The sequence below is a fragment of the Pteropus medius genome, unplaced genomic scaffold, assembly GCF_902729225.1.
Source record: "Pteropus medius unplaced genomic scaffold, Ma_sr-lr_union100, whole genome shotgun sequence".
Lineage (NCBI taxonomy): Eukaryota > Metazoa > Chordata > Mammalia > Chiroptera > Pteropodidae > Pteropus > Pteropus medius.
The window spans coordinates 10,722,626-10,747,665 of record NW_024354911.1 but is presented as its reverse complement, the minus strand read 5'-3'; the positions used below and the strand labels follow the sequence as shown (position 1 = coordinate 10,747,665).

At 33.8% G+C, this 25,040-nt stretch overlaps 2 protein-coding genes across 13 annotated transcripts in view; one reads left to right on the top strand and one right to left on the bottom strand.

Moving 5' to 3' along the window:
- Positions 1 to 25,040, top strand: part of FANCM (FA complementation group M) — a 66,492-nt gene that overhangs the window by 33,584 nt on the left and 7,868 nt on the right. For 2 of the 4 annotated variants that reach the window (XM_039856461.1, XM_039856458.1), the window contains 7 exons: positions 1,085 to 1,213; positions 1,967 to 2,123; positions 4,125 to 4,228; positions 4,966 to 5,520; positions 9,046 to 9,421; positions 11,020 to 11,311; positions 11,824 to 12,582. In XM_039856461.1, coding sequence (XP_039712395.1) covers positions 1,085 to 1,213; positions 1,967 to 2,123; positions 4,125 to 4,228; positions 4,966 to 5,520; positions 9,046 to 9,421; positions 11,020 to 11,311; positions 11,824 to 11,962 — 1,752 coding nt within the window. In that variant the 3' untranslated portion in view covers positions 11,963 to 12,582. Of the gene's footprint in view, positions 1 to 1,084; positions 1,214 to 1,966; positions 2,124 to 4,124; positions 4,229 to 4,965; positions 5,521 to 9,045; positions 9,422 to 11,019; positions 11,312 to 11,823; positions 12,583 to 21,898; positions 23,117 to 25,040 lie in introns of those variants that run through there. The other 2 variants (XM_039856459.1, XM_039856460.1) reach the window with 2 other exon arrangements.
- The window catches only part of MIS18BP1 (MIS18 binding protein 1), a 46,407-nt gene continuing 35,540 nt past the window's right edge, over positions 14,174 to 25,040 (bottom strand). For 6 of the 9 annotated variants that reach the window (XM_039856468.1, XM_039856466.1, XM_039856465.1 and 3 more), the window contains 3 exons: positions 23,122 to 23,209; positions 15,337 to 15,388; positions 14,174 to 15,153 (listed from right to left, as the gene is read on the bottom strand). In XM_039856468.1, coding sequence (XP_039712402.1) covers positions 15,053 to 15,153; positions 15,337 to 15,388; positions 23,122 to 23,209 — 241 coding nt within the window. In that variant the 3' untranslated portion in view covers positions 14,174 to 15,052. Of the gene's footprint in view, positions 15,154 to 15,336; positions 15,389 to 23,121; positions 23,352 to 25,040 lie in introns of those variants that run through there. The other 3 variants (XM_039856469.1, XM_039856471.1, XM_039856470.1) reach the window with 3 other exon arrangements.

Genomic DNA, 25,040 nt, shown 5'->3' with positions numbered 1-25,040 from the left:
GGTTCACCAGGGCAGGGCTGGGGAGGGGAGTGGGCCGGAAATGCTGATTCAGGGATCCATGGCTCCTGCCTTGTATACCTCAGGAGAGATGTACTTTCTTGCCAATGGGGCGGTTTCCCAAAAAGCAGAGAGGTGCTGCTGCCAATGACTCCAGTTAGCAAATCTGGATGGGACTTGGGTCTTTCATGTCCCCTAATGGCTCCTGCAGATATAAACCATGAACCACCTCGGACTAAGACTTGAGGTAGGAGTTTGCCTGGATCCCACTCATATCTGCTATACCTGCTCTGAGGACCCATGAAGTGAATGCAACATACTACAGTGGAACAAGCAATGGATACAAAATCAGAACCTCTAGGGCAGGAATCTGTGCTTTTACAAACATATTATAGTTTGAGAAGTCCTAGTCTAACCTTTTTTTTTAAGTTTATTGGGGTAACATTGGTTAATACAATTATATAATTTTCAGGTGTACATTATAATTTGACATCTGTATATTCTATTGTGTGTTTACCACCCAAAGTCCAGTTTCCTTCAGCTATCACATATTCGATTCCCATTACCCAGTTCACCTTCCCCCTACCCCCTATATTTGACCTCCTTTACCCCATCTACCTCCCGCCTCATCCTCTACCCACTACCCTGTGGTAACCACTAGTCTATAGTCTATGTCCATGAGTCTCTGTTTGTTTGTCGGACTGATTTTGATAGCTATATTTACAGACAACTATATTTTGTGAAGCCTTTCAGGATATTCTAAAGAAAACAGTTAAATTGAAAATATAAGTTTCATCAAATACATTTTATGTAATACTAAATTGAATGACTACTATCTTAGTATTACTTATATTACCTAATTGTATATCTTAGTACTTAGTATTACCTAATTTTTCAATCCTTAAGTATTATGTATTTGTAACATGGTTCTGAGTTGTGAGAGCATTTTATTTTTCTAACAAGAAAATGTTAGGCCAACTTTTAAAAGGAAAAAATGGAAGTGAAAGCAACAACCCTTGAGAAATACATTAAGATACAATAATCCAGTTGTATTTTCTTATGCAAGAATTTTATTAAATTATTATAGTTAGATTTATCATCTAGTGATGAGAGTGAGAATTTTCACCAACAACATCCACAGTTAGAAGACTTCAAGAGTCAGAACAGGAACATCAAAAGAGGCATCAAAGTCCAAAACAGACAGAGTCACCTAAAGGTAAACTTTTTTCAGTCTTTAATTTCTATACATACGTATATGTACTATATGTATTTAATTAGTAAAGAACATTCGGTTTTACATAGAAGTAGATTTCTGTCTATAATTTCTTAATAGAAGAAAAAAATCTCCAAATTAAATATTTTTACCCCAATTTTACCTTTTTTACTGGAATTAAAATCTCAAGGTATGGTATTTTTGTTTTTGTGTTTGTGTGTTTGTTCTGAAGCTATCTTGTAGTGCTGTGTTATTTTGAATTTCTAAATAAAGAAACTGTAGTGTATTGAGAATTTAAGATTCAAATTGAAGAAAACATAGAGACAGAAATCAGTTTTATTGTATTTGCTTTTATAATCATTGTAGTATTTTTCTTATCTCTATCCAATCTTCAAATCCTTGGCATTTAAAAAAAAATCCTTGGAAAAGAATTCTCAGCAGCTTTTTCTGATCAGTACTTTTATGGTGCAGTATTTTCCTGGCAAAAATTAAAATAGCCAGAAGACTCAGGTGACTTTATTCTTATTTAAAAAAAAAGAAAAAGAAAAACATTCTTTAAGCTGACATGCTGACTTGTACTTTATTTTACTTATAAGAATTATCATAAGAAATTTAGATGTGCTACTTTATCAATTCTTCTGGCAATTTTCTATTTTTATTTTATGGTCTTAAAAGTATTGGCAAGAAATCTATTTTCCAAAACTATAAGTAAATGATTTTCTTAACAGTATCTTCTTGTTTTTTAATTTATCTTAGTTTGTAGCTAGGAAGTTTTTAGATAATGAAGCAGAGCTTACCCAAGAAGATGCAGAATATGTTTCATCAGATGAAAATGATGAGTCAGAAAATGAAAAAGATTCCTCATTGCTTGACTTCTTAAATGATGAGACTCAACTTTCACAGGCCATAGATGGTAAATGATATAATGATGCCTTTTTCTTTTAATTTTCAATGCTTCTAATGTGGCTGTATTTAAATATTTTAGCAACTTTTCAAAGAGCCTTGACTTTAAAGGGAATTAAATTTGGTTTGTATGAAATTTTTGGTCATTTTCATTCAAATTCTGTAGTATTTGCTTTATTTTAGACTTATTTGTTTATAGGCTTCTGCTAATTTGATTGTTTCTCCAGAACAACCTGGTTGACTTGGTGTTAAATGTTCATTTAACAAGTTTTTAGTGCCTACTACATGCCTGGTACTATGTAAGGTTCTTGAGAAAGCTATATCAGTGAAAACAATGGACAGAAATATCTCTGCCCTTATGAAGCTTACATTTAAATGGAAAGAGACAACAATAGATATAATAACTAAATTATGTAATATAAGATAAAAAAATTTATAAAAAATGAAAATGATTTGTTGTGGAAGGGGTTATGGGTATTAATAATGGATAAGTTGCAATTTTATATAAGCTATTTAGGGCTAAACCTTATTGAGAAGGTGACATTCATGTGATCACACTCTAGAATGAGATGAAGAATTTAACAATGTGGATTTTTAAAACCAGCTGAAGCACAAAGCCAAATTTATTAAATTTGCCAAGTAAAGGAGATTGACTTTTGGTAAAGTCTCTCCAGACAAGGCTTGAGTACATCTTATACATAATTCATTAAGAGAAGATGATTCAGATTGGCTGTAATAGAAATAGGAAATATATTGATGAGCTCTACAATGTTCTGGTCTTTTACAGATCTTGCCGTTTATTATGTTCTTGCAATCTCTGATATGATAAGACAGCAAAGTTTCCCAAGGTCCATGACTCTGAAAGAAAAGGTCCTGAAGTTTTCAGTGCTATGTCATTGATACTGACATGATTTGCAGGACAAGGTGTCAGCATTATGCCCTTGATGTTCATTTCTTAAGTATTCTGTGCTATAACTTTAAAAAATGATAGGCATATGAATCTCATGAATTGTGCTTAGTGACAAAAGGCAGATTTAACAAGTTATATACTGTATACTTTGATTTATACGACATTCTGAAAAAGATAAAGCTGTAGGGACAACAAATAGATTAGTGGTTACCATAACTATGCATTTGTTAAGACTCAGACCTATACCCTAAAGAGGATGAATTTTACTATATGTACATTATGCCTAAAAAAAAAATCCGAAAGCTCCTTGATTCTGAGCCCCTCTAAACAGTAAACTGTAAGTAAGGTCTCATTCTGTAGGGATTGAGCATGAGTAACAACTGGATAGTTAGGTCAAGAGGATATCTAATAGTTGAAGCTAGCTATGGAATTGAAGATAAGGAAAAGATTATTCAAGAAAAACTTATACATCTTGTACCAAGCACTATAGTCATTAAATTAGCAATGTTATACCTCAGTTTAACACATGTTAATTAATCACCCCAAAATTAAGGGAAAATGGGAGACAAAAATAAAGTTGCTTTCTGATTATAACCTTAAAAAAAAGATAGGCATAAATAAAAACCTGTACATTTGCTAGTTTTGGCTTGACTGAAAATTATGAAACCTATAAAATATTGGCTGTGGCTTTTGATGTTTATAAGCATGTTGGTTTTTTGTTGTTTTTTTTTTGCCTGGATTTCTGGTATTTTATTAAATACTTTCTATAAATGAGGTACAGTCCAAAAGTCTTTGTATACATTTATTTTTCATGAATAGGCACTATCCTAATCCGTATTTTAGGAGGAGATAGCTGAGTTAAAGAGCTTAAATAAATTGTTCATGATCACCCAACTAGATGGTCTGATTTCAAAGGCAAAATTCTTAACTTCGTATTTTTGAATAATTGTTTTTAGATGTTTCAATATCTTTTAACTATCTTTTGTATATTACAATTCCATGAGGTTGGAATTATGTGAATTAGGAATAAGTAAAAGTTAAATAGTTTGCTAGTTTTCATTTAAATAATGTTGCTATTTGAAATTTTTATTCTTTACACAGATTCTGAAATGAGAGCTATTTACATGAAATCTTTGCGCAGTCCACTGATGAACAGTCGGTACAAAATGATCCATAAGAAACATAACATAAACATTTTCTCACAGGTATGAACTCCAGATAATTTCTTGATGGTGACGTCAAAATATGTTCCTGTTAATGAAACCTTCATTTTGTTTCTGAAATTGGACTATCAGAGCTAATTGGGATTATTTCTGTCCTGAGTTAGGAAGGTAGACTAAAGGAATTCTCGAAATCCCTTTTAGTACTAATATGATCAAATTATCCTTCCTTTAATTTGAACTAATTAGAATATACTATTATTTTTCAGTTAGAAGAATGTTTATAGGAAGTGAATAAAACTTCACCATCTACTCATTAAATTTTTAATTCTTATGTTATATTTCTCTTGAAAACTTATTTTTTTCATAAAAATGTTATGTTCTAAAAATTACGGATTTTCTATTGATGATAACATTTTTATATTAGTCTAAATTTATAAATTGCCGTGTTCACTCTGGCAATATGGTCATTCATATATCTCTGTACTTCTATTGTGTTTATTACGGAAATCATATTGTTTATAAATTACTGTTTGTTTTTCTGGGTACCTGCACTAGATTATTAATTTCTAAAGGGTAAGTCATTATTTTTTTATCCCTAAAGTACCCACTTTTTTCCATAAAGAATTATTCAGTATATGTTAGTTGAGCAAGTGACTGAATTAATAAAGTAAATGAAATAAATATTCATAAAGATCTTACATACTTAAAAAGAATATGTTAAATAGGTGCTGATTTTATGAAAGAAATTTGTAATAGTCTTATTTGTATTTTTACTTTAGATTCCTGAGCAAGATGAAACCTATCTAGAAGACAGTTTTTGTGTTGATGAGGAGGAATCTTGTGAAAGCCAATCAAGTCAAGAAGTGTGTGTTGATTTTAATTTAATAAATGAAGATTGCTTTGCAGATGGGAGTAAAAAATATAAAACCCGACGTGCAGTAAAGCTAAGACAAGTGCAGATGAGACAAAGTTGTGCACAGTCAAAAAAGAAATTATCCAGAATTATTTTACCAGATGATTCAAGTGAGGAGGAGAACAATGTAAATGATAAAAGAGAATCCAATATGGTGGGTAACCAAAGCATGGTTAAAAAGAGCAAACAACAGGACCATTGTTTGAATTTAGTGCCTTCTGGATCTTCCTTGCAGTCTAAGGACCATTCTAATCCAATTGTTAATCGATTGCCAAAGGAGAGACAACAGACAGCACTTAATTTAAAGGATACAGTTTCTGATGCCTGGGACTTCAAACCTCAGAGCAGTAATAAAATTGAACGTACCTCAACATCGTTCACTACTTTTGAGTCAAAGAAAGACTTTCCAGTTCAGTTAAAGGTATGGATCAAAGTAGAGGAAAAAAACCTTCATATGTTTACCAAAAGGTGTTTTTTTATTTTGTTTTGTTTTGCTTTCTTTTGTGTTTTGTGTTAAATAACCAGGTCAAAGAAAAATTAGCTAGTGATGAAATTAATTCTTCAAACAAGAAAACAGCACACTAAATTATATAGACAATTTATATATAGATGCTTAGTTTTTATAATTTTAAATGTGTTAATAGTTTTCTTAATAACACTCTTTAAGGAAACTTGCTAATTTTATAAAAAGACTGTTGGAAAGTGGGCTTCTTGCAAGGCAAAATTAGCAGAAATTACATGCTCAGTAGTTTCCCCCAGATTAACTTTTCTTTACCCTAAAGACTTAAGGTATGTAGCTCTCATCTCTTTATTGGGGAGAACAGAGGTATCACCTTATTTCCTTCCTTTAGATTTCTTTCTTTCTAGAATGGCTAAGTAGTCCAGTTTCCAGGTTCTCCCTATCTCCCTATTGCTGAACAATCCCTAAAACCATTTTTAGTTTTTAAGAGTTTATAGTTACAGCAGTTTTACTAAAATAGGGGTTAAAATCATAGTAATAGGAACTGTAAATATAGATTCATTTCCTTTCTTGTCATTTCGGAGTGAAATCTAGATCTAGACTTCTATTTCTTTTATTCCGGGTTTTCCAGTCCATCTTGCATTGGCACCAAGCTCCAGTGTCTACACAATGGCTCTCAAATTGATGTTTCCAGTTTTAAATTGTCCCCAGGCTTTTTTTTTTTTTTTTTTTTTTTTTTTGCACAAAGTTATTTCTTGAAGGTTTAATTAGGATAAAGCTGACTAGATTAAGTCTTATAATAGATTGGAGATCATGAAAGTACTTAATTTCTCTGAGCCTTAGTATCCTCAGCTGTAGTATAAAGATAGTAACCCTAAGAGTCAAGGTTGGTGATATATGCACAATACTTTCAAACCTAGTAAGCACTTTCTACATTTCTACTTTAGCATGTTCTAACTAAAAAATTGACATAGGCTAGTAATACTTTGAGGACTATGAAAAAAGATACACAGATTTTAACAAATGTGTTTTAGATTTTCATCTATTATCTAATATTCCATATAGTATGATTCTTTTTTCCCTTGAAATTATGAAAGGAAAGAATTTGAGAAGACAGAAAATAAACTAAATATCCAGTCAAAACCCATTAGTTACTAAAAATGAAAACATTTATTTTGTCATGTATATTACAAACAGTATTCCTTGTCTGTCATTTACCTTCTTGTTTTGTTTGTAGCGGTTTTTGCCATAGGAAGAGGTAACTGTTTTATACAGTCCAAATTTTTTTCTTTATAGTTTCTGACTTCAGTGTCATGTTTAGAAAGCCATTTTCTACTTCAAGATAACTACATATATCCAGTATTTTTTTTTAGTTGCCATTTCTTCCTTCATTACATTTATTCTTTTTTGTTTTTTGAAACTGAATATATTGTAAAGATTATTTCTGAGTTATTCGGACTTCCATCTTTAGCTTATGACGTAGCAAGCTGGAAAGAGCATTGTTCCCATCCTTATAACAACAACAAAAAAGCCAGGTAATCTACAAAATCATAAGTTTACTTGATTCTTATGGAGCTGAAGTTGCAGAGCAACCAATTAGTCTGATATCTAAGGAAAGACCAGTGCTTCCAGTGAGAGAGTTGCTGATTTGGAACAGTCACTGGGTATTATACAATCTGGTAAGAAGAATTCAGCTAAAACTTTAATGAATTACAAAAGGCAGTGGCCTAGCATGGGAGTTTAGAACCCCTGGGAGTTGCAGCAGAACAGAATTTGCAACTTTTCATGGGCTTATTTCCACAGACTCATCAGGTGTTCACAGGAAAGACAGAATCAGAGAAAGCCTCCTTCTGGTGCAGGCCTTGTGGAAGCGACCAGCAGTTACTGTGGAAAAGAAACCAAACTCCATCTGGTTCCTTCTGCCCTACTTCCCCTGTGGAACAAAAAGCTTTGAGCCACTAAGAAAAGAGTAGCAAACCATAAAGCCATTAAGGGCCTAGGCAAAGACCCTTTGCAGATGGAGGAAGGGGATAAGAAAAAAAATGCTCTATACCCGAGAAGGCATAGGAAAACATATTGAGCCTAGAACATTAGAGATCTCCAACCACTGGGAAAGAAGGCAGGGTCACTGAGAAGGTTCCACCTCTGAGACCCAGGGACAGAAGTCCTACCCAAGACAGTCTGAACCAGGGAGAATAGAACTCCCTTCTCCATACCAGCAACAGGATGCTCCTAGTGCTCCCTCCAACCAGGCTAGCAAGCACTAAGTAACAAATAAAAGCAATCTCTGCTGAGGAAGGAACAATTGTCTGGGAAGAGGAGCTCCATGAGGCTCAGGCTCACAGAGAAGACCTAAAGCTGAGAGAACATTTAGAAAAATCATCTGGCAACCCAGCCCCCACCCTAAATACAGAGTGACACTACCAATTTTAAAGCCTCTGACTGTACCTAAAGTAATCATAGCAATAAGAAAACCCAAACCAAACTCAACTTTGACTAAATTTACTCAGTCCTACACACTAAAGGCCAAACAAAAGAAAGGCATACCTGTTTCTAGGCATAAATACTATTTACCTGAATTACCACAGTTTTACACAAGATGTTTGGTTTTCAGCCAAAAGTTACAAGATACATAAAATGAAGAAAAAAATGCATTCTCAAGAACTAGACTCAAATATGACTCAGATGTTGGACCTATCAGAATTAGGGAATTTAAAATAACCGTGATTAATATGTTAAAGACTCTAGAGGAAAAGTAAAACAAACATACATGAACAGATAGGGAATATTTTCTGATAAATGGAGAATATAAAGAACAAAGTGGAAATGCTAGAATGGAAAATATGGTAAGAGAGATGAAGAATGTGTTCAGTGGGCCCATTAGTAGACGCCATACGGTCATGGAAGGACCAACAAGCTTAAAGCAAGGTCAGTAGAAATGACCCAATCTGAAAAATGAGTGAAAAAACAAATGGAGCATCTAAGAGCTATGGGACTGCATCACTAGTCTAAGATACATATAGTTGGCATTAATAAGAGAAGAGGGTAGAAGATACATTTCAACAGACAGTGGCTGAGATTTTCCAATATTAATGAACATTGGTATACAAATATCTGAGTTTGTTTTCACTTCTTTTGGGTAATACCTAGGAGTTACTGGGTTATAGAGTGATTCTGTTTCACTTTTTGAGGAATCGCCAAATCGTTACCTACAGTGGCTGCACCATTTTACATTTCTACCAGCAGTGTACGTTCCAGTTTTTTCACAGTCTCATCGACACTTATTTTCCTTTTTTTTTTTTTTTAAATAGCCATTCTACTAGGTGTGAAGTGGTGGCCTGGTCCTCCATCTACATAGTCCCTTTGGTTATGTTGAAGAAAAAAGTAAAAAGAAAGTAAAAAGTATCAGTAAGGAAAATCACCTTCAGGTTTGTGGCCCTAATATACACTTAACCTAACCATGATCAATGTTTTTCATTTTTTCAGGTTGGTAGTACTTTGGAGGATTCTAGCACTTCAGTAGCATCCTCTTCCAATCCAAGACCAAGTTTGGCTGGCACACATGGTGCTCTTAGACATCCACAGGAAAACCAGAGAACTTGTATTCTTGTAGATAGTCGTGAAATCACTTCTGGTTCAGAAATAATTTCTTCCCTCAGAGCAATTCATGGCTTTCAAGTAGAGGTCTGTCCTCTTAATGGTTGTGATTACATTGTGAGTAACCGCATGGTGGTAGAAAGAAGGTCTCAATCTGAAATGTTAAATAATATTAATAAGAACAAGTTCATTGACCAGATCCAGTACCTGCAGAGCATGTTTGAAAGAGTATGTGTGATTGTGGAAAAAGACAGAGAAAAAACAGGTTTGTACTTTAAAATATTTTTGTTTATGAGGCTGTAAAGGAACTTGACTATTATTTAGTTTTCTTCTATTGTCAGGATGTGGGACGCTCTTGTAATACCTGATTGATGAATATCATTTCATATTTACTTAGTGCCATGTTTTTCATTAGTCATCGTGTTTAACTGCAGATTATGAGAATTGAAAGGTGATAAACTGAAGGCAAGTGAACCTTATCATGTCTTTTTCAGAAGCTCCAGAAAGGACGAGGGCCTTAAATAAGGCGGCAACGGGGAAAAGTAGGATCCAGGAGGTTTAGGAAGCAGAATTAGCGGGAAGAGTGAAGAATTACTCTTGAGTTGACCAATTTCTTGGTTACTGGGCAGTCAGGTAGTGGTGCTTTTTATTGAAATTATAAGAGAAGCAGTAGAATTGAGGGACAAGAGGTGTTTAGTGTTGAACACATTAAGATGAGTTCTCAAAGGGTCACTGAAATGGATATCTAGGATGCATTTGAGAATGCAAGATTGGAGCTTAAGGTGGGGAATTTCTATGGGTAATATTTAATTATATTGGGAATCCCTGAGAATAGTGAAAAAATCAGAGGATATGGAATCAGAAGATGTACTGAGTTCTGTTGTCTCAATTGCTATGTGACATTTGCATTGATAAATCACTCCCTCTGAAGAATTAATAATGTACTTGTCCTATTCATCTTGTGATGTTGAGGATTAAGTGAAATCATGTGGGTGAAAGCCACTATGGAAAAATTCAAGAATTATACAGTCATTATGTAAAAGGAAATCATGTAGTTTATGTAAAACATTAGTTTGGTAATTTAACAGTGTACGTTTTCATCACCGTGCAGCGCTTGGTGAACCACGTGATCTTGGATAAGTCACTCTTTATCTTTCAATAATCCAGTTTTTTAAAAAAATTTCACAAGGCTCTAGATTATGTGATATCTTGGGTCTTCTTAGTGCTAAAATGCTATAATTTGCTCTCTACCAACGTATCCTTTATAAAGGAAATAGATTTGGAATAAAGATGAAAGTAACATGGCAAAAGTTATGGAAAAGGTTTTTTTTTTTTTTTTTGGCATTTCAAAAATGCCCAAAAGAGGATATGGGTAGAATATGGAAAGAAAATGAAAGGGAAAGGTAGGGAAGTAAATTAATAGACAAGAGTTAAAGGTTACATTAAAATGGGTGTGCAGGGTATTGAGTTACTCTTGAAATAAATATATAAGAATTTTATATCAGTAAAACCAATAATTAATGAACTCTTCATCAGTGCTAGCATTATGAAGAATTTTATTATAGACAAGTAATATGGTCTTGGCTTTTAGGAATGAATTATCTAAGAATATAAGCTCTTCCCTGCCTACTCACCTTCCTATGTTGATTCCAATTCAAGACATTCATAAAGACAGTTCTATTTTATCTCAGCTATTTGAGAATCTCTTTAAATCTTTAGCTGTAGGGTTTTCATTAGCATAATGTGGCACTAGTTTGCTTAATGGTATAGATCTTGAGATTTTAATAATAAAAGTATGGTATTAATAATTCTAGTTAATGTAAGTTACTAAGATTTGCATTTTCCTAAATATGAAATATTTAGGAGACACATCCAGGATGTTTAGGAGAACAAAGTGCTATGACAACCTGCTGACTGCCTTAATTGGTGCTGGAATCCGAATTCTTTTCAGTTCCTGCCAAGAAGAAACTGCAGATTTGCTAAAGGAACTGTCTTTAGTGGAACAAAGAAAGAATGTTGGTATTCATGTTCCAACAGTGGTGAACAGTAATAAATGTGAGGCACTTCAATTTTATCTAACTATTCCCAATGTAAGTTATATAACTGCACTAAATATGTGTCACCAGTTTTCATCTGTGAAGAAGATGACAAACAGGTATGTCTATTTCAATATTTTTAAATGGTTCCTTTTAAATGATTCTTAGAAGCATTTTATAGAAATTTTAATGTTTTGTTTTTTAAATAAAGGGGTACAGTGTCTTTATTGGCATTGCCTTTGAGGAGCTTAGAGCCCTATTGCAAACTAGACAGCACTTACATTGAATCTTGCATTCTCACACTTCTGGACTGTTCTGTAACTAGAAAAATGTCCGCATTGAACATTTGCTAGTTTTTGATTATTATACTGCTTGAAAAGGAAGATTTTAGAAAATAGGTTAAACTAAAGGCCCATGTAAGATGTTGAAATTATTATTACATACAATTTTAAATATGGGAAACAAGCTTTTGTCTTAAACTAAAGCTAAAGACATATTAACTGGATGTAGAATGCTTAGGAAGAAATGATTTTCTTAAAGGCTTTTATGTTTGGTGTTCTTTAAGCAAGATAATATTAAATTTTATAAGTCAAAAGTTCTCGTGTAATGTTTTGTCTAATTTATTTTTCAGTTCACCTCAAGAAATCTCCATGTGTGCACAGATAACTCGTCAAAAGGCTGAGGAGATCTATAGATATATTCACTATATATTTGACATTCAAATGTTACCAAATGGTCTTAACCAAAGTAGACTGAAATCTGACGTATGATCAGACTGCTCAAGGTGCGGTTATCAAAGAATTCTCATGCATTTCAATAATCATTGCTATGGGTTGTGATTATCAGTTTAAAATATGTAAATAAATATGTAAATATTCCATATCTACTCTTTCATATTTTTATTTATATATATATTTAAAAATCTGATGTTCAATAATCAATTAGACTGAAGCTTTTTCTTCAATAATAAAAGGTTATTGAAAGTGCTATTAAGAAAGTAAAAGCTAGAGATGTATTATGGAATTTTCCCAAAGATTTTAGTACTGTCATTGCCATTTGTTAACATAATATGTTGATGGATTTGACTGTTGCCAACTTAATGGTTATAAACAATATTTCTTATATATAAACTATAATGTCTCGAGTATTTTAAATGTCCTGAGTCTATATACACATTGGATAAGGTGTGGGTGGTAGGTATATTAAGTGCCCCAGTAACTAAGAAAGTAGAAAGTGTAACTGAATATGTATAGCTTACCAAAGGTAACTCAATCAAGTACTCAAATCCTATTAGTATAAATTCCAACCTACATTATTTTTCTGTTGTTGGACTTGACTTGGAAAATTGTTTTAGTATAGGTTAGCTGTTAAATATGGACTTTCATTGTGACCCATTACTGTCTGTGATGCTATTCCAATGTATGTATCTGCAACAGCTGAGGCTCTTCTTTCTAATCTAGTACTAAAGCAGCCCTTAATTATGGATCCTCCGCTTTCCCCATTTAAAGTCCTTTATTCTCTGGTTGCCTTTATTTTTTTCTTTTACATTGTGGGGAGTTGAACCAACTTCACAGCAGAGCGCTTTTCTTTCTGTAGACTTGGCAGAGACTTCAGAGCTTATCTAATTTAAATTGCTTTTCTTTTTCCTTTATCAGATGATAAAAGTGAGGGCCAGAAACAAGTGACTTACAGAAATCTAGAACCAAAACCCAGGAACTGGATATAATTCTCTTTCACTAAAAAGTTACTCTAATTGTAAATTTAGCTCCTTTGGGGTAGCAGAAATTTTCAATTCTTCTGAAAGCAACTGATCTCATATTTCTGCTTTTCAGTAATTGTCAAAGCCAGAGAGAAAAGAAGTTCTATAAGTTATTGGCTGATATGCAGTTATGAACATATTATCTCTAAGGTTCAAATTCACCCTTGCTCTGCTTATGATGGACTGGACTTTCTGAGCATTTCTCCCCATGGTGAGCTTGATTTAAGCTTTGTCCATGGAAGGAAGATAAGGGCTTTCAGCAATGCATGTGAGCAGGGACATGTGGTAGTGTTCTGCCCCTGCTATACGCCGGAAGCATGCAGTTTCACAGCCACTAGGACCAATGACCACATTGCAGCACCTCCCATTCAGACACCAGTGTGCTCAGATTTTGTATCTACCCAGCAGACAAAATATTTCATAAATTAACGTGATATAAAGGACATAACTAGAGGATTTTATTTCTGCTTGCTGTGTAGAGTTCTGTCCTTATTTAAGCTGCAAAAGCTCTCATTGGTAGCACTTAACTATCACCGCTATTGATTATCAGTCCATCTTATTGTTTTCCTTTGAGCCCTAAGATTTTTTTCACTTTTAAGTCTTCTTTGGATGTTACCTTAAATATTACTAGCTTATCTCATGGCCTAATGGGAAGAAATGGGACTAACCAGGAACTTGGTAGGTGGGATACAGAACAGACTAGGAAGGACGCTGCAGTTGATACGATACAGGGACTATGGGGAGCGAAGCGGGGAGTGTCACTTTGTTTGTGTCAAGTCTATGCTATTTCAAAATTATGCTTCTCATTAAGGAATTTAACTACTTTATAACTTCTAAAATACTATTAACGTCAAGCAGCATGGTATTATACTAAATATTGGTAACTTAAGTTTGACTCTTTTCTTTAAAGCCACTCTAAAATAACCTTCTCATGTTTTCCATCATACACCTGTCAAGTCTTTGTGGCAGAAACAAGCATGATAGTTTAAAGGAGAATAATCTTAGTCTAACTGCACTATTCTTTTTAAATCTTGTGTTTCTACAAATCCTATAGTTACATAACTGATCATTATTGACTAAATTCTTAGGACACAAGAAAATGTATTTTTTACTAAAAATTCTGGAATATTTTGAGGAAACAAACTGAACCAGTAATAAGATGCCTGTTTTGTTTCTATGGTCCTACAATTAAAAGATACACACACACACACACACACACAAATATTATAAAAGCAAACTAATTTTATTTGAACCTAACTAGAGAGAAAGGGTAGGGAGAATATGTACTGTAACCAGAGGGGAACAGCCTGTGTCAAGTTTTAAAACATAATGGCAGAATAAGCTAAAAAGTTCTAAAAGAGCTACTATCTAAAAGGAAAACAATGTTTATTATGACATATTAACTTAACTCCTGACAATGGCAGACCTTGAATGTATGTCTAATCCAGTTTTTTTAATACTGAGACCAAATTTAAGCTGTGTCTGCATATGTAAATAAGGCTTAAGAATGCAACAAAATCTGTTCCACCTAATAAAATACTGAAAAAGCAATAAAAGTTTACATCAGTTTCATATATATGCCGATCACAAATTTTAAGAAAAACAATTAGGAGAAAAGAAAGCATATGAAAGTTTCGACAACACGTAATTTAAACATCAATTCTGGCTTGTATACCAAGTGGTGGAAAATGCTAACTCAAAGTTTTCGTGAATTCAGTAGCTACCAATACAATCTATCTTTTATTCTCCCCCACCTCCTCCCTTAAGGATAGCAGTATTTTCTTGAAAGCTGTTTAAAAATCCAGTTTGGAGCATGATTTTCATAACAGACTCAGATGCTTATGAGACTTATTTAGATGTATTTTAACAAAAACAAATTTAGAAATATCTATATAACAAGCAAAATAAATTTCCTTATGTTTTTAGTAAGCTAAAACAAAGAGGAATATTCTAAAGGATCTTTAACTTTGAATAATAAACACATAAGTCCTTTGAAAAAGAGTCCACAATTTCACATGAAACTACATTATAAATATAGGTACTCTAAATGAAGATACAAATACAGTCTTCTTCATATAAATCCTGGAAATTTTCATTTTTACTATGAAGAATCAGAGTTTGAAAAATAATAATCTTTCTCTTCTTCATCTAAAGATTCCATAGCATTAGTGAAAAGTTTTCCGATATTAGAGTTTTCTAATTCTGAAACAAAAAGTTTAATAAAAAAGATTAGTATATTTCTAAAAGTCATTTCAATGAAATTGAAAATAACTAAGAAACCAAATGGTAGATATGCCCACTTGAGAGCGATTAATTTAATACCATGTTAATAAAGAGACGACCCTATAATAGAATTGAGCTACAAAAGAAATACAAGTGTGTTACCTTTGTTAAATGGGGTTTTTCTTGATGCTGGACTTGAAGAATCATTTTCAACCTACAAGAGAGTTCATATTAATAGCTAAAGGGTACCTCCTATGAAGCCTGCCTCAAACCTAGACAAAATTAAGTATGCTTTATCCCCAGAGTATTTATAACACCACCTGATCACATATAATTATATGTGAAATGTCTAATTCTTTTTTAAGCTGAATTTTTCTGGAGGCAAGAACAACCATGACTTCTTCAATGTTGTTTCCCACTGCTGGCAAACATGACTATAAGAAAACATTACAAACTAATGCAACAGCAGCTAAGAATGAAAGTCTATGGGCCTCTGAAAACTGTCAAAATCTACTACTATTCTATTACATTACACTAGCAAAATTTAAATTCTCTGTACTTTAAAATTTTGGCTAAAATGGTAATTTATATTGTAAGCTTTCAGTGTATAATGTATGCTTACATACATAAGTGCTTTTTAAACGACTGGCCATAACCGATTATCTTTAAAAAATGAAAACAGAAATATGACAGCGTATACTCACGATGCTAAGGGTAACTAACGATTTTTGAAAGTTTTGAGATACAAACTTGTGTTTACAGATTGTAATGTAAATGTTTTTTTTTTCCCCTATGAAGTGAGTCAAAACCCAATTACATGTTTTAGCTCTCAAAATCAGTTGGTGAGATAAACTAGTATCATGATCCCCACGTCAGACCATACATGAATGAGATTATAAAGCTCAAGAAGCTTGCTTTCTCATAAAGCTAGTATAGATCAGACATTGAAATTAGAACTTTTAACATTAAATCTTTTAAATCTTTTTCTCTTATCCTCACATGGGCTACAGAATATTACTATAAAAAATTGGGCTACAGGTAGAGAAATTGTCCATTAAACACCATGAACAACAAAGGTGACAAGGCATCTCAGAAAGAAAGAGAAAAATCTCCAGAAAATAAGCTTACAGACATAGAAATATGCAACTTAAATGACAGAGACTTCAGGATGGTACTTCTGAAAAAACTCAATGAGAACCAAAACAAATCATATCAACAATTTCAGGAATTTAAAAAAAAAAAAAAACTAGAGCAGAACAAGGAGATTGAAACCCTCAAGAAGAACAGAATAGATATTCTAGAGATGAAAAAACACTGCAAGAGTTGAAAAATGAAATAGCAAGCCTAGAAAATAGAGTCGACCAAATGGAGTAAAGGATCAATGATATTGAAGACAGAAATCTAGAAATAAATCAGAAGGAAGAGAAACCGAAGGATGAAAAATAATGAAAGAGAAATACAAGAACTAGCTGATACCATCAGGAGAGGAAACATAAAAATAATGGGCATTACTGAAGGTGAGATAAAGGAGCAGGGACTAGAAAGCATTTTCAGACAAATAGTTGACGAGAATTTCCCAAATCTAAGGAATGAGCTGGAGCTTGGAATTTAAGACGTCAACAGAAACACCCAATTATCTTAACCCACAAAGGCCTTCACCAAGACACACTGTATTAAAGTTATCAAAAATCAAGGCAGCCAGGGAGAAGAAAACGGTAACATATAAAGGAAAACCCATTAGATTATCCTCAGACTTCTCAGCACCAACCTCACAATCCAGAAAGGAATGGAACCAAATATTTATTAAGCGAAAGGAACTACCAGCCTAGAATTATGTATCCAGCTAAGCTCTCCTTTAGATATGAAGGAGAAATCAAGACTTTTCCAGACATACAAAAATTGAGGGAATTCTTCACTACAAGGCCCGCTCTACAGGAAAAACTGAAAGGGGTCAGCTCACCTAAAACAAAATCACAACAACAACAAAAATACATAATTAGGAGTAAAGTGACTATTGGCCAAATAGAAGCAGAGGAGTGCAACCCTTATTAAGAGCAGGGCATTATTGCTTAAATAATAAGTGAATTGTTATAACAAGATAGGAATGAATGTTCAGCATACATAAGGACAAACTGAGACAACGATGTCTGAAAACGGGAGGATTCGAAGATCCGAATTTGCAAAGGGGAATGGAGATAAGGCACGCGCAGAAGAAAACAGACGACTGTATATATATATATAACTATCCTTTACATATTCGTAATGGTAACCACACACCAAAGATTCAGAACTGAAATATATAACATAAAACAAGAGAACCAGGGGCAAAACCCACAAAAGCCAACCAAAATAAATAAAACAGAAACACATGGACAAAGAAGCAATGGAAACACTGAGCTACCAGAAAGCAAGATAAAATGGCTATAAGACCTCATATTTCAATAATCACCCTAAATGTAAAGGGACTGAACTCACTGATTAAAAAGCACAGAGTTGCAGAATGGATCAAAAAACAAAATCCAACCATATGCTGCCTCCAAGAGACACATCTCAGTTCCAAAGACAAATACAGACTCAAAGTGAAAGCATGAAAAATGGTATTTTAAGCAAATGGCATTCAGAGAAGAGCGGGAGTAGCAGTACTAATATCAGATGAAACAGACTTCATAATTAAAAAGGTAAAGAAAGATACTGAGGGACACTTCATAATGATAAAAGGAATCATGCACCAAGAAGACATAACACTTATTAATATCTATGCTCCTAATCAGGGAGCCCCGAAATATATAAAGGAATTACTAACAGAACTAAAGAGTGAAACAAACCAAAACACTATCGTAGTAGGAGACCTAAATACCCCACTGTTGTATTTGGACAGATCATCCAAACAGAAATTCAATAAGGAAATCACATCCTTAAATGACACATTAGACCTACTGGGCATAATTGACATTTACAGAGCCTTTCATCCCAAAACAGCTGCTTAGACATTCTTCTCTAGTGCACCTGGAACATTCTCAAGAATCTACCACAAACTGGGACACAGAAATAGACTCAACAAATATAAGAGGGTTGAAATCATACCAACTATATTCTCTGACTGTAATGCTTTGAAACTAGAGATCTACTGCAAAAAGAAAGCAGGAAGAACCACAAATACATGAAAATTAAACAACATAGTACTGAAGAATACTTGGGTCAGAGAAGAAATAAAAACAGAGATCAAGAGATACATAGAAATGAATGATAATGATAGTACAACATGTCAAAACTTTTGGGACATGGCAAAAGTGGTCATATCATTACAGCCTACCTCCAAAAATAAGAATGAGCCCAAATAAATAACCTAACACTTCATCTTAAAAAACTAGAAAAAGAAGAACAGATGAAGCCTAAAGTCAGCAGAAGGAAAGAAATCATCAAAATTAGAGCAGAAATAAATGAAACTGAAAACAAAAGAACAAGAGAAAAAATAAATGCAACAAAGAGCTGGTTCTTTGAGAAGGTTAATAAAACTGGCAAACCCCTGGTTAGACTCACTAAAGAAAAAATAGAAAGGACACAAAATTAGGGATGAAAGAGGGGAAATTACGGCATATCGCAGAAAACAAAGGATCATACAAGAATACTATAAAAAAGTATATAACACTAAATTTAATAACTTAGAATAGACCAGTACTTACAACCTTCCTAGAGTGAATCAAGAAGAAATGGAAAATCAAAATAGACTGATCACAGTATCGAAATTGAAACAATCATCAAAAACCTACCAAAAAGTAAAAGTCCATAACCAGATGGCTTCACCAGTGAACTCTACCTAACATTCAAAGAAGATTTAATACCTATTCTCCTCAAACTCTTCCAAAAAATTGAAGAGGAAGCAATACTTCCCAACTCATTCTATGAGGTCTATATTACTGATACCAAAACCTGGTAAGCATAACAGAAAAAAAGAAAACTACACAGCAATATCTCTCATGAACACATATGCAAAAATCCCGAATGAGATACTAGTGAACCGAATACAGCAACATATTAAAAAGATTACACACCATGATCAAGTGGGCTTCATCCCAGAGGCACAAGGATGGTTCAACATACACAAATCGATTAATGTGATACGCCACATAAATTAAAAAATAAGAATCATATGATCATATCAACAGATGCAGAAAAAGCCTTCGATAAGATACAGCATCCATTTATGATCAAAACACTTCACAAAATTGGTATAGAAGGAAAGTACCTTAACATAATAAAGGTCATCTATGACAAACCCTCAGCCAACATTATACTTGATGGTGAAAAACTAAAAACCTTCTAAGATCAGGAACAAGGCAAGGCTGTCCACTGTCCACTATCGCCGCTCTTATTCAATATAACATTGGAGGTCCTAGCGAGTGCAATGAGATAAGAGAAAGATATAAAAGGCATCCAAATAGGAAACGAAGAAGTCAAACTGTCACTATTTGTGGATGACATGATTTTCTATATAGAAAACCCTAAAAACTCTACAAGAACACTACTAGAAACAATAAGCAAATACAGTAAAGTATCTGGATACAGAATCAACGTTCAAAATACGTAGCATTCCTATACTCTAATACTAAAGTATCAGAAAAAGAAGTTGAAAAAATAATTCCTTTTGCAATTGCAACGAAAAGAATAAAATACCTAGGTATAAATTTAATGAAACATGTGAAGGACCTATATAATGAAAACTACAAAACCCTATTAAAAGAAATCGAAGAAGATACAAAGAAATGGAAAGATATTCCATGTTCTTGGATTGGAAGAATCAACACAATTAAAATGGCCATATTACCTAAAGCATTATACAGATTTAATGCAATCCCCATCAAAAGCCCATCGGCATTTTTTAAAGAAATAGAACAAAAATCATCAGATTTGTATGGAAGCACCAAAGACCCCAAATTGCCAAAGCCATCCTGAGACAAAAGAATGAGGCTGGAGACATCACTCTGCTTGACTTCAAATTATACTACAAAGCAATAGTAATCAAAACAGCATGGTATTGGCAGGAAAACAGCCACATGTACCAGGGGAACAGAATCGAAAATCCAGAAGCAAACCCATATTTACATGGGCAAATAATTTTCAACAAAAAAGCCAAAAACATACAATGGAGAAAAGAAAGCCTCTTCAACAAATGGTGCTGGGAACACTGGAAAGCTACCTGCAAAAGAATGAAAACAGACTGCTTTCTATCACCACACACCAAAATTAACTCAAAATGGATTAAGGACCTGAATATAAGACCTGAAACAATAAAATGCATAGAAGAAAACATAGGAACTAAACTCAAGGACCTTGCACTTAAAGAGGATTTTATGAATTTGACCTCAAAGGCAAGGGAAGTAAAAGCAAAAATAAATGAATGGGACTACATCAAAGTAAAAAGCTGCTGCTCAGCAAAAAAAACCAGGTCAACAAGGTAAAGAGGACAACCATCTGAATGGGAAAGCATATTTGCAAGCAACATCTCCAATAAGGGCCTAATATCCAAAATATACAAAGAACTCACACGACGCATTAACAACAACAAAACAAATGATCCAATCAAAAAATGGGCAGAGGACCTAATAGACACTTTTCTCCCCAGAAGACATACAAATGGCCAACAAATATATGAAAAGATGTTCAACATTGCTAGCTATTAGGGAAATGCAAATCAAAACCACAATGAGATACCATCTTATACCTATTAGAATGGCTATAATCAACAGGACAAGCAATAACAAATGTTGGAGAGGATATGGAGAAATAGGAATCCTCATATACTGCGGGTGAGACTGCAAATTGGTTTAGCCACTATTGAAAACAGTATGGAGGTTCCCCAAAAAACTAAGAATTGATCTACCATATGATCCAGAAATCCCTCTACTGGGTATTTACCCCAAAGCTTGAAAACCCCTATCTGTAAAGATATTTGTACACCAATGTTCATAGCAGCATTATTCACAGCGGCCAGGACATGGAAGCAACCGAAGTGTCCTACAATAGATGACTGGCTAAAGAAGCTGTGGTACATATATACAATGGAATGTTACTCAGCCATAAGAAGAGATGAAATACTGCCATTTGCGACAACATGGATGGAACTCGAGATAATCATGATAAGCGAAATAGGCCAGGCAGAAAAAGTTGAAAATCACATGATATCACTTATATGTGGGATATAAACCTAAAAGCAACAAATGAGCAGGACAGAGACTCATGGACATGGACTATAGACTAGTAGTTACCAGAGGACTATAGAGTAGTGATTACTAGTGGGGTGGGGGAAGGTAAAGTAGGTAAAGGAGTAGAAAGGTAAAGGGGGACAAATATAGGGGGGTGAGGGGAGAGTAGGTAAAGGCGATCAAATATATGGTAGCTGAAGGAAACTGGACTTTGGTGAACAGTAGAATATACTGATGTCAAATGATAATGCACATCTGAAAATTATGTGATTGTGTAACCAATGTTACCGCAATAAACTTAATTAAAAAAATAAAATTAATTAAAAAATAAAATGTAAAAATTAAAAAAAAATTGGGCTAAGTCACAAAGATACTATAGTTTGGTGGAAAGGCTCAAATTATAATCTATTAAGAAAAACAAAGGTCAATAAGTAGTTAAGGTGATGTCAGAAATATAGAGAAATAAAAGTTCTTAAAAGAAAAGGCCCTTATATTCATATGAACTTTTCCTTATTTTGCAGAGAGAACAGGAGATTAAGGTCTTGCTACTTCTCAGTATGGTCCCATGGATCAGCAGCAGGGGCATCACCTGGAGGCTGTTAGAAAGGCAGAATCTCAAATCTACTGGGTCAGAATCTAAGGTTTAAGAAGATTCTCTAGGTGACTTTCATGCAAACTGAAGTTTGAGAAACGCTTGTCAAGGCAACCCAGCTTCTTACTGGCAAAAAGAGGAATAGAAGACTTCTTATTATATTAAGATGATTTCTGGTCCTTTGCTACAAACCAAAATTTTATTTTCATCAGGAATGTGGGACTGGACAAAAGGAATCTAAGAAACAGAGGAAGTTTGCCTTCATCTTCAATTATGGAGTAGAGATATCTTTTGAAGAATTTAGTCTCCAGGCTGAATTTAAATCAAAGTCCCCAGAGGTAGCTACCATTTGCTGTGGACACATGAAGCCCATAAAGATTGGATATGATTATATAATCCTGAGAGGGATTATACTGTAGCTAGTGTGTAATATAAATATTTCATAGGCAAGGAAGAGATGACCATAATCTGGTCAGAAGGAATATATCTTCAGGGAATAAGGTAGTCCCCCATTCCACTACCCCCACAAATTACCATTCTGTAAAATTAGCTATTTACTTTGAGGACATCTGAGGTGAATCAGCTTTTCCAGAATACTTGTACTTTTATCTGGTTATAAGTTATCCAAAATTCAAGAAGATAAAGGATTCTCCTAGAATCTTTTATCAAAGGAGATATCAAAGTTAAAGTTGTTTTGTGTAATTACATTTTAAATATATATATATGAAATTAAGTAGCTGAATCTGAACATTTGAAATCATTGTGAAGCTGCATGGGATTTGATGATTTCTTATTCTATTACAATAACTCAATTAATCTGAATTATTCCCCAATCACTGAACAGATACGCTTTTGTGTCTTACCTGAAATGTCCTTCCCTGAACTATAAGTATTTTTCCCACCCTATCTGACTTTTTGAATGAAAATTTTTTACCATTCTCACTTTCTTCAAATGCTTTAGTCTGTCAACTGCCATCTGTAATCCTACAGCACTTACATACTTACCTCACTCATGGCCCCATATTATTATTTACTTGTATTAGGCTGTAAGTACCTTGAGAGTAAGGACTGTGACATAATTTATAACTCTCATAATTTATTGTTGTCCAGTATACCCTGAATAAATCTGGTGTGAAGAATAAACATACTTACTGTTTTTTTCTTGATAATCCCCCAGACAACGCCACCTTTACTTTTATGGTTTTTTTGCATATGAAAAACATATTTATCACAATCATCCCTGTTTGAATACAAAATAATTTCAAGTCAGCATTAACTACCATACTTTTATCCACAGGTTGAACAGCAATTGACGAAATTAAGATGTTTCAGTATTTTAAAAATGTGCTTTCTTTTCCAGTTTTTAAATGACAATGGTGTACCTAGGGAGACAGACAAAAAGCTTCAAGTATTTAAAGGAAACAGAAACACCAAATAAGTATATTCTAGGAAATTATGGTTTTGCTTATTGTTCATTAACCCATTTGTGCTCTTTCCAATCTCACCTTGCTGCCTCTTTTCTAAAACTCACCAACACTTATCCCTGGGACTGCTTCCCTTTTGTCACAACTTACAATCCTTTCTCCCAGTCACCTACTTCCCTGTCAAGATTGAATCTTAAAATTGATCACTTTAAGGATACGCTTGGTGATGAAAACCCCTCAATTTATAATTTCCAGCTGTCTTGAGTCTTCAATTCAGCTCACAAGCCTTTTATTTCTAGTTATTTCCTTAGAATTGACTAATAAAATTCAAGGGCCAAAGGAATATTTTAAAGCTTTTGATGATTTGACCAAAATGCTTACCAAAAACTTTGTCCAAAATTATACTCTCAATACTCTTTCACCTGCACTAAATACTAAATAAAAAATAATTTGTAGATTGCTAAGAAAAAGTTGGTTTTGTCAAATAAATGCAAATTAAAATTCACCAAGCTTCATGAGTACTGAATACTTTTTTCTGAGTCGCTATCAGGATTCTGCCTCTCACAGCCCACGGAAATTGTTCTTACTAGATCTGCTATTGACCGGCTTAAGTGCCAAATGGAATAGCCTATTTTTAGGCCTTCTCACTTTCCATCTTTTCTCTGTGATATTTTACTGTTGACCACTCCTGTTTTTATTTATATTTCAAATAGTTCTTATATTCACTTACTTCAAAATTCAAAGTCTCTCAAGATATCTTAGTTCCTTTCCCTAGGATCTTCAGTGTTCCCAGTTTCTATGTATCCTCTCAGAGCTACTTAAATAAAGCAATTATGATATATGCATATATCTACACATACAAGTATATACATATACACATGCACACATATATCACCCCAGTTTACTCAAATGGTAACATAATTCACTGTGTCTTTTTTCACTTAATATATCATGGGCATTTTACCATAATAGCACATAAAGAATTTCTTCATTAATTTCTATAACTACATAATGTACCAAAAGTTATTTGATTACTCCCTAGTGATGGACATTTGAGCTGTTTCCAGTCTTTTGCTGTTATAGCAATGAGTAAGCTGAACATTCACAAATCCAGAAGTAGGAATGCTAGGTCTAAGAGCATGTATATTTATAATTTTGATAGACACTGACAAAATGCTGCCTGCAGAGATTGAACTAATTTACCTTCTCACGAACAATGCATGCAAATGGCATTCCTAATTTCTAGGAGTGCTATATCAGGAAAATTAGCCTTTTTCTTATGATGAGTTCCACATGGTCTTTTCTCACATTGTCATTTGTCTTTTTAATTTACTGGGGTAACAGTTAATAAGATTATATAAGTTTTGAGTGTATGCTATTGTAATACATCATCTGTATGTAGTATTGTGTGCTCATCACCCAATGTTTATTCTCATCCCATCACCATATATTTGACCCTCTTTACCCTTTTCAATCTCCTCCCACACCACTTCCCCTCTTGTAACCACCATACTGTTGTCTGTGTCAATGTTTCTGTGGAGGGGGGGGTTCATTTATTTTTATGTCCCACATATGAGTGAAATCCTGATTGTTCTCCTTTTCTACCTGACTTATTTCGCTCAGCATGATACTCTTAAGACCCATGTT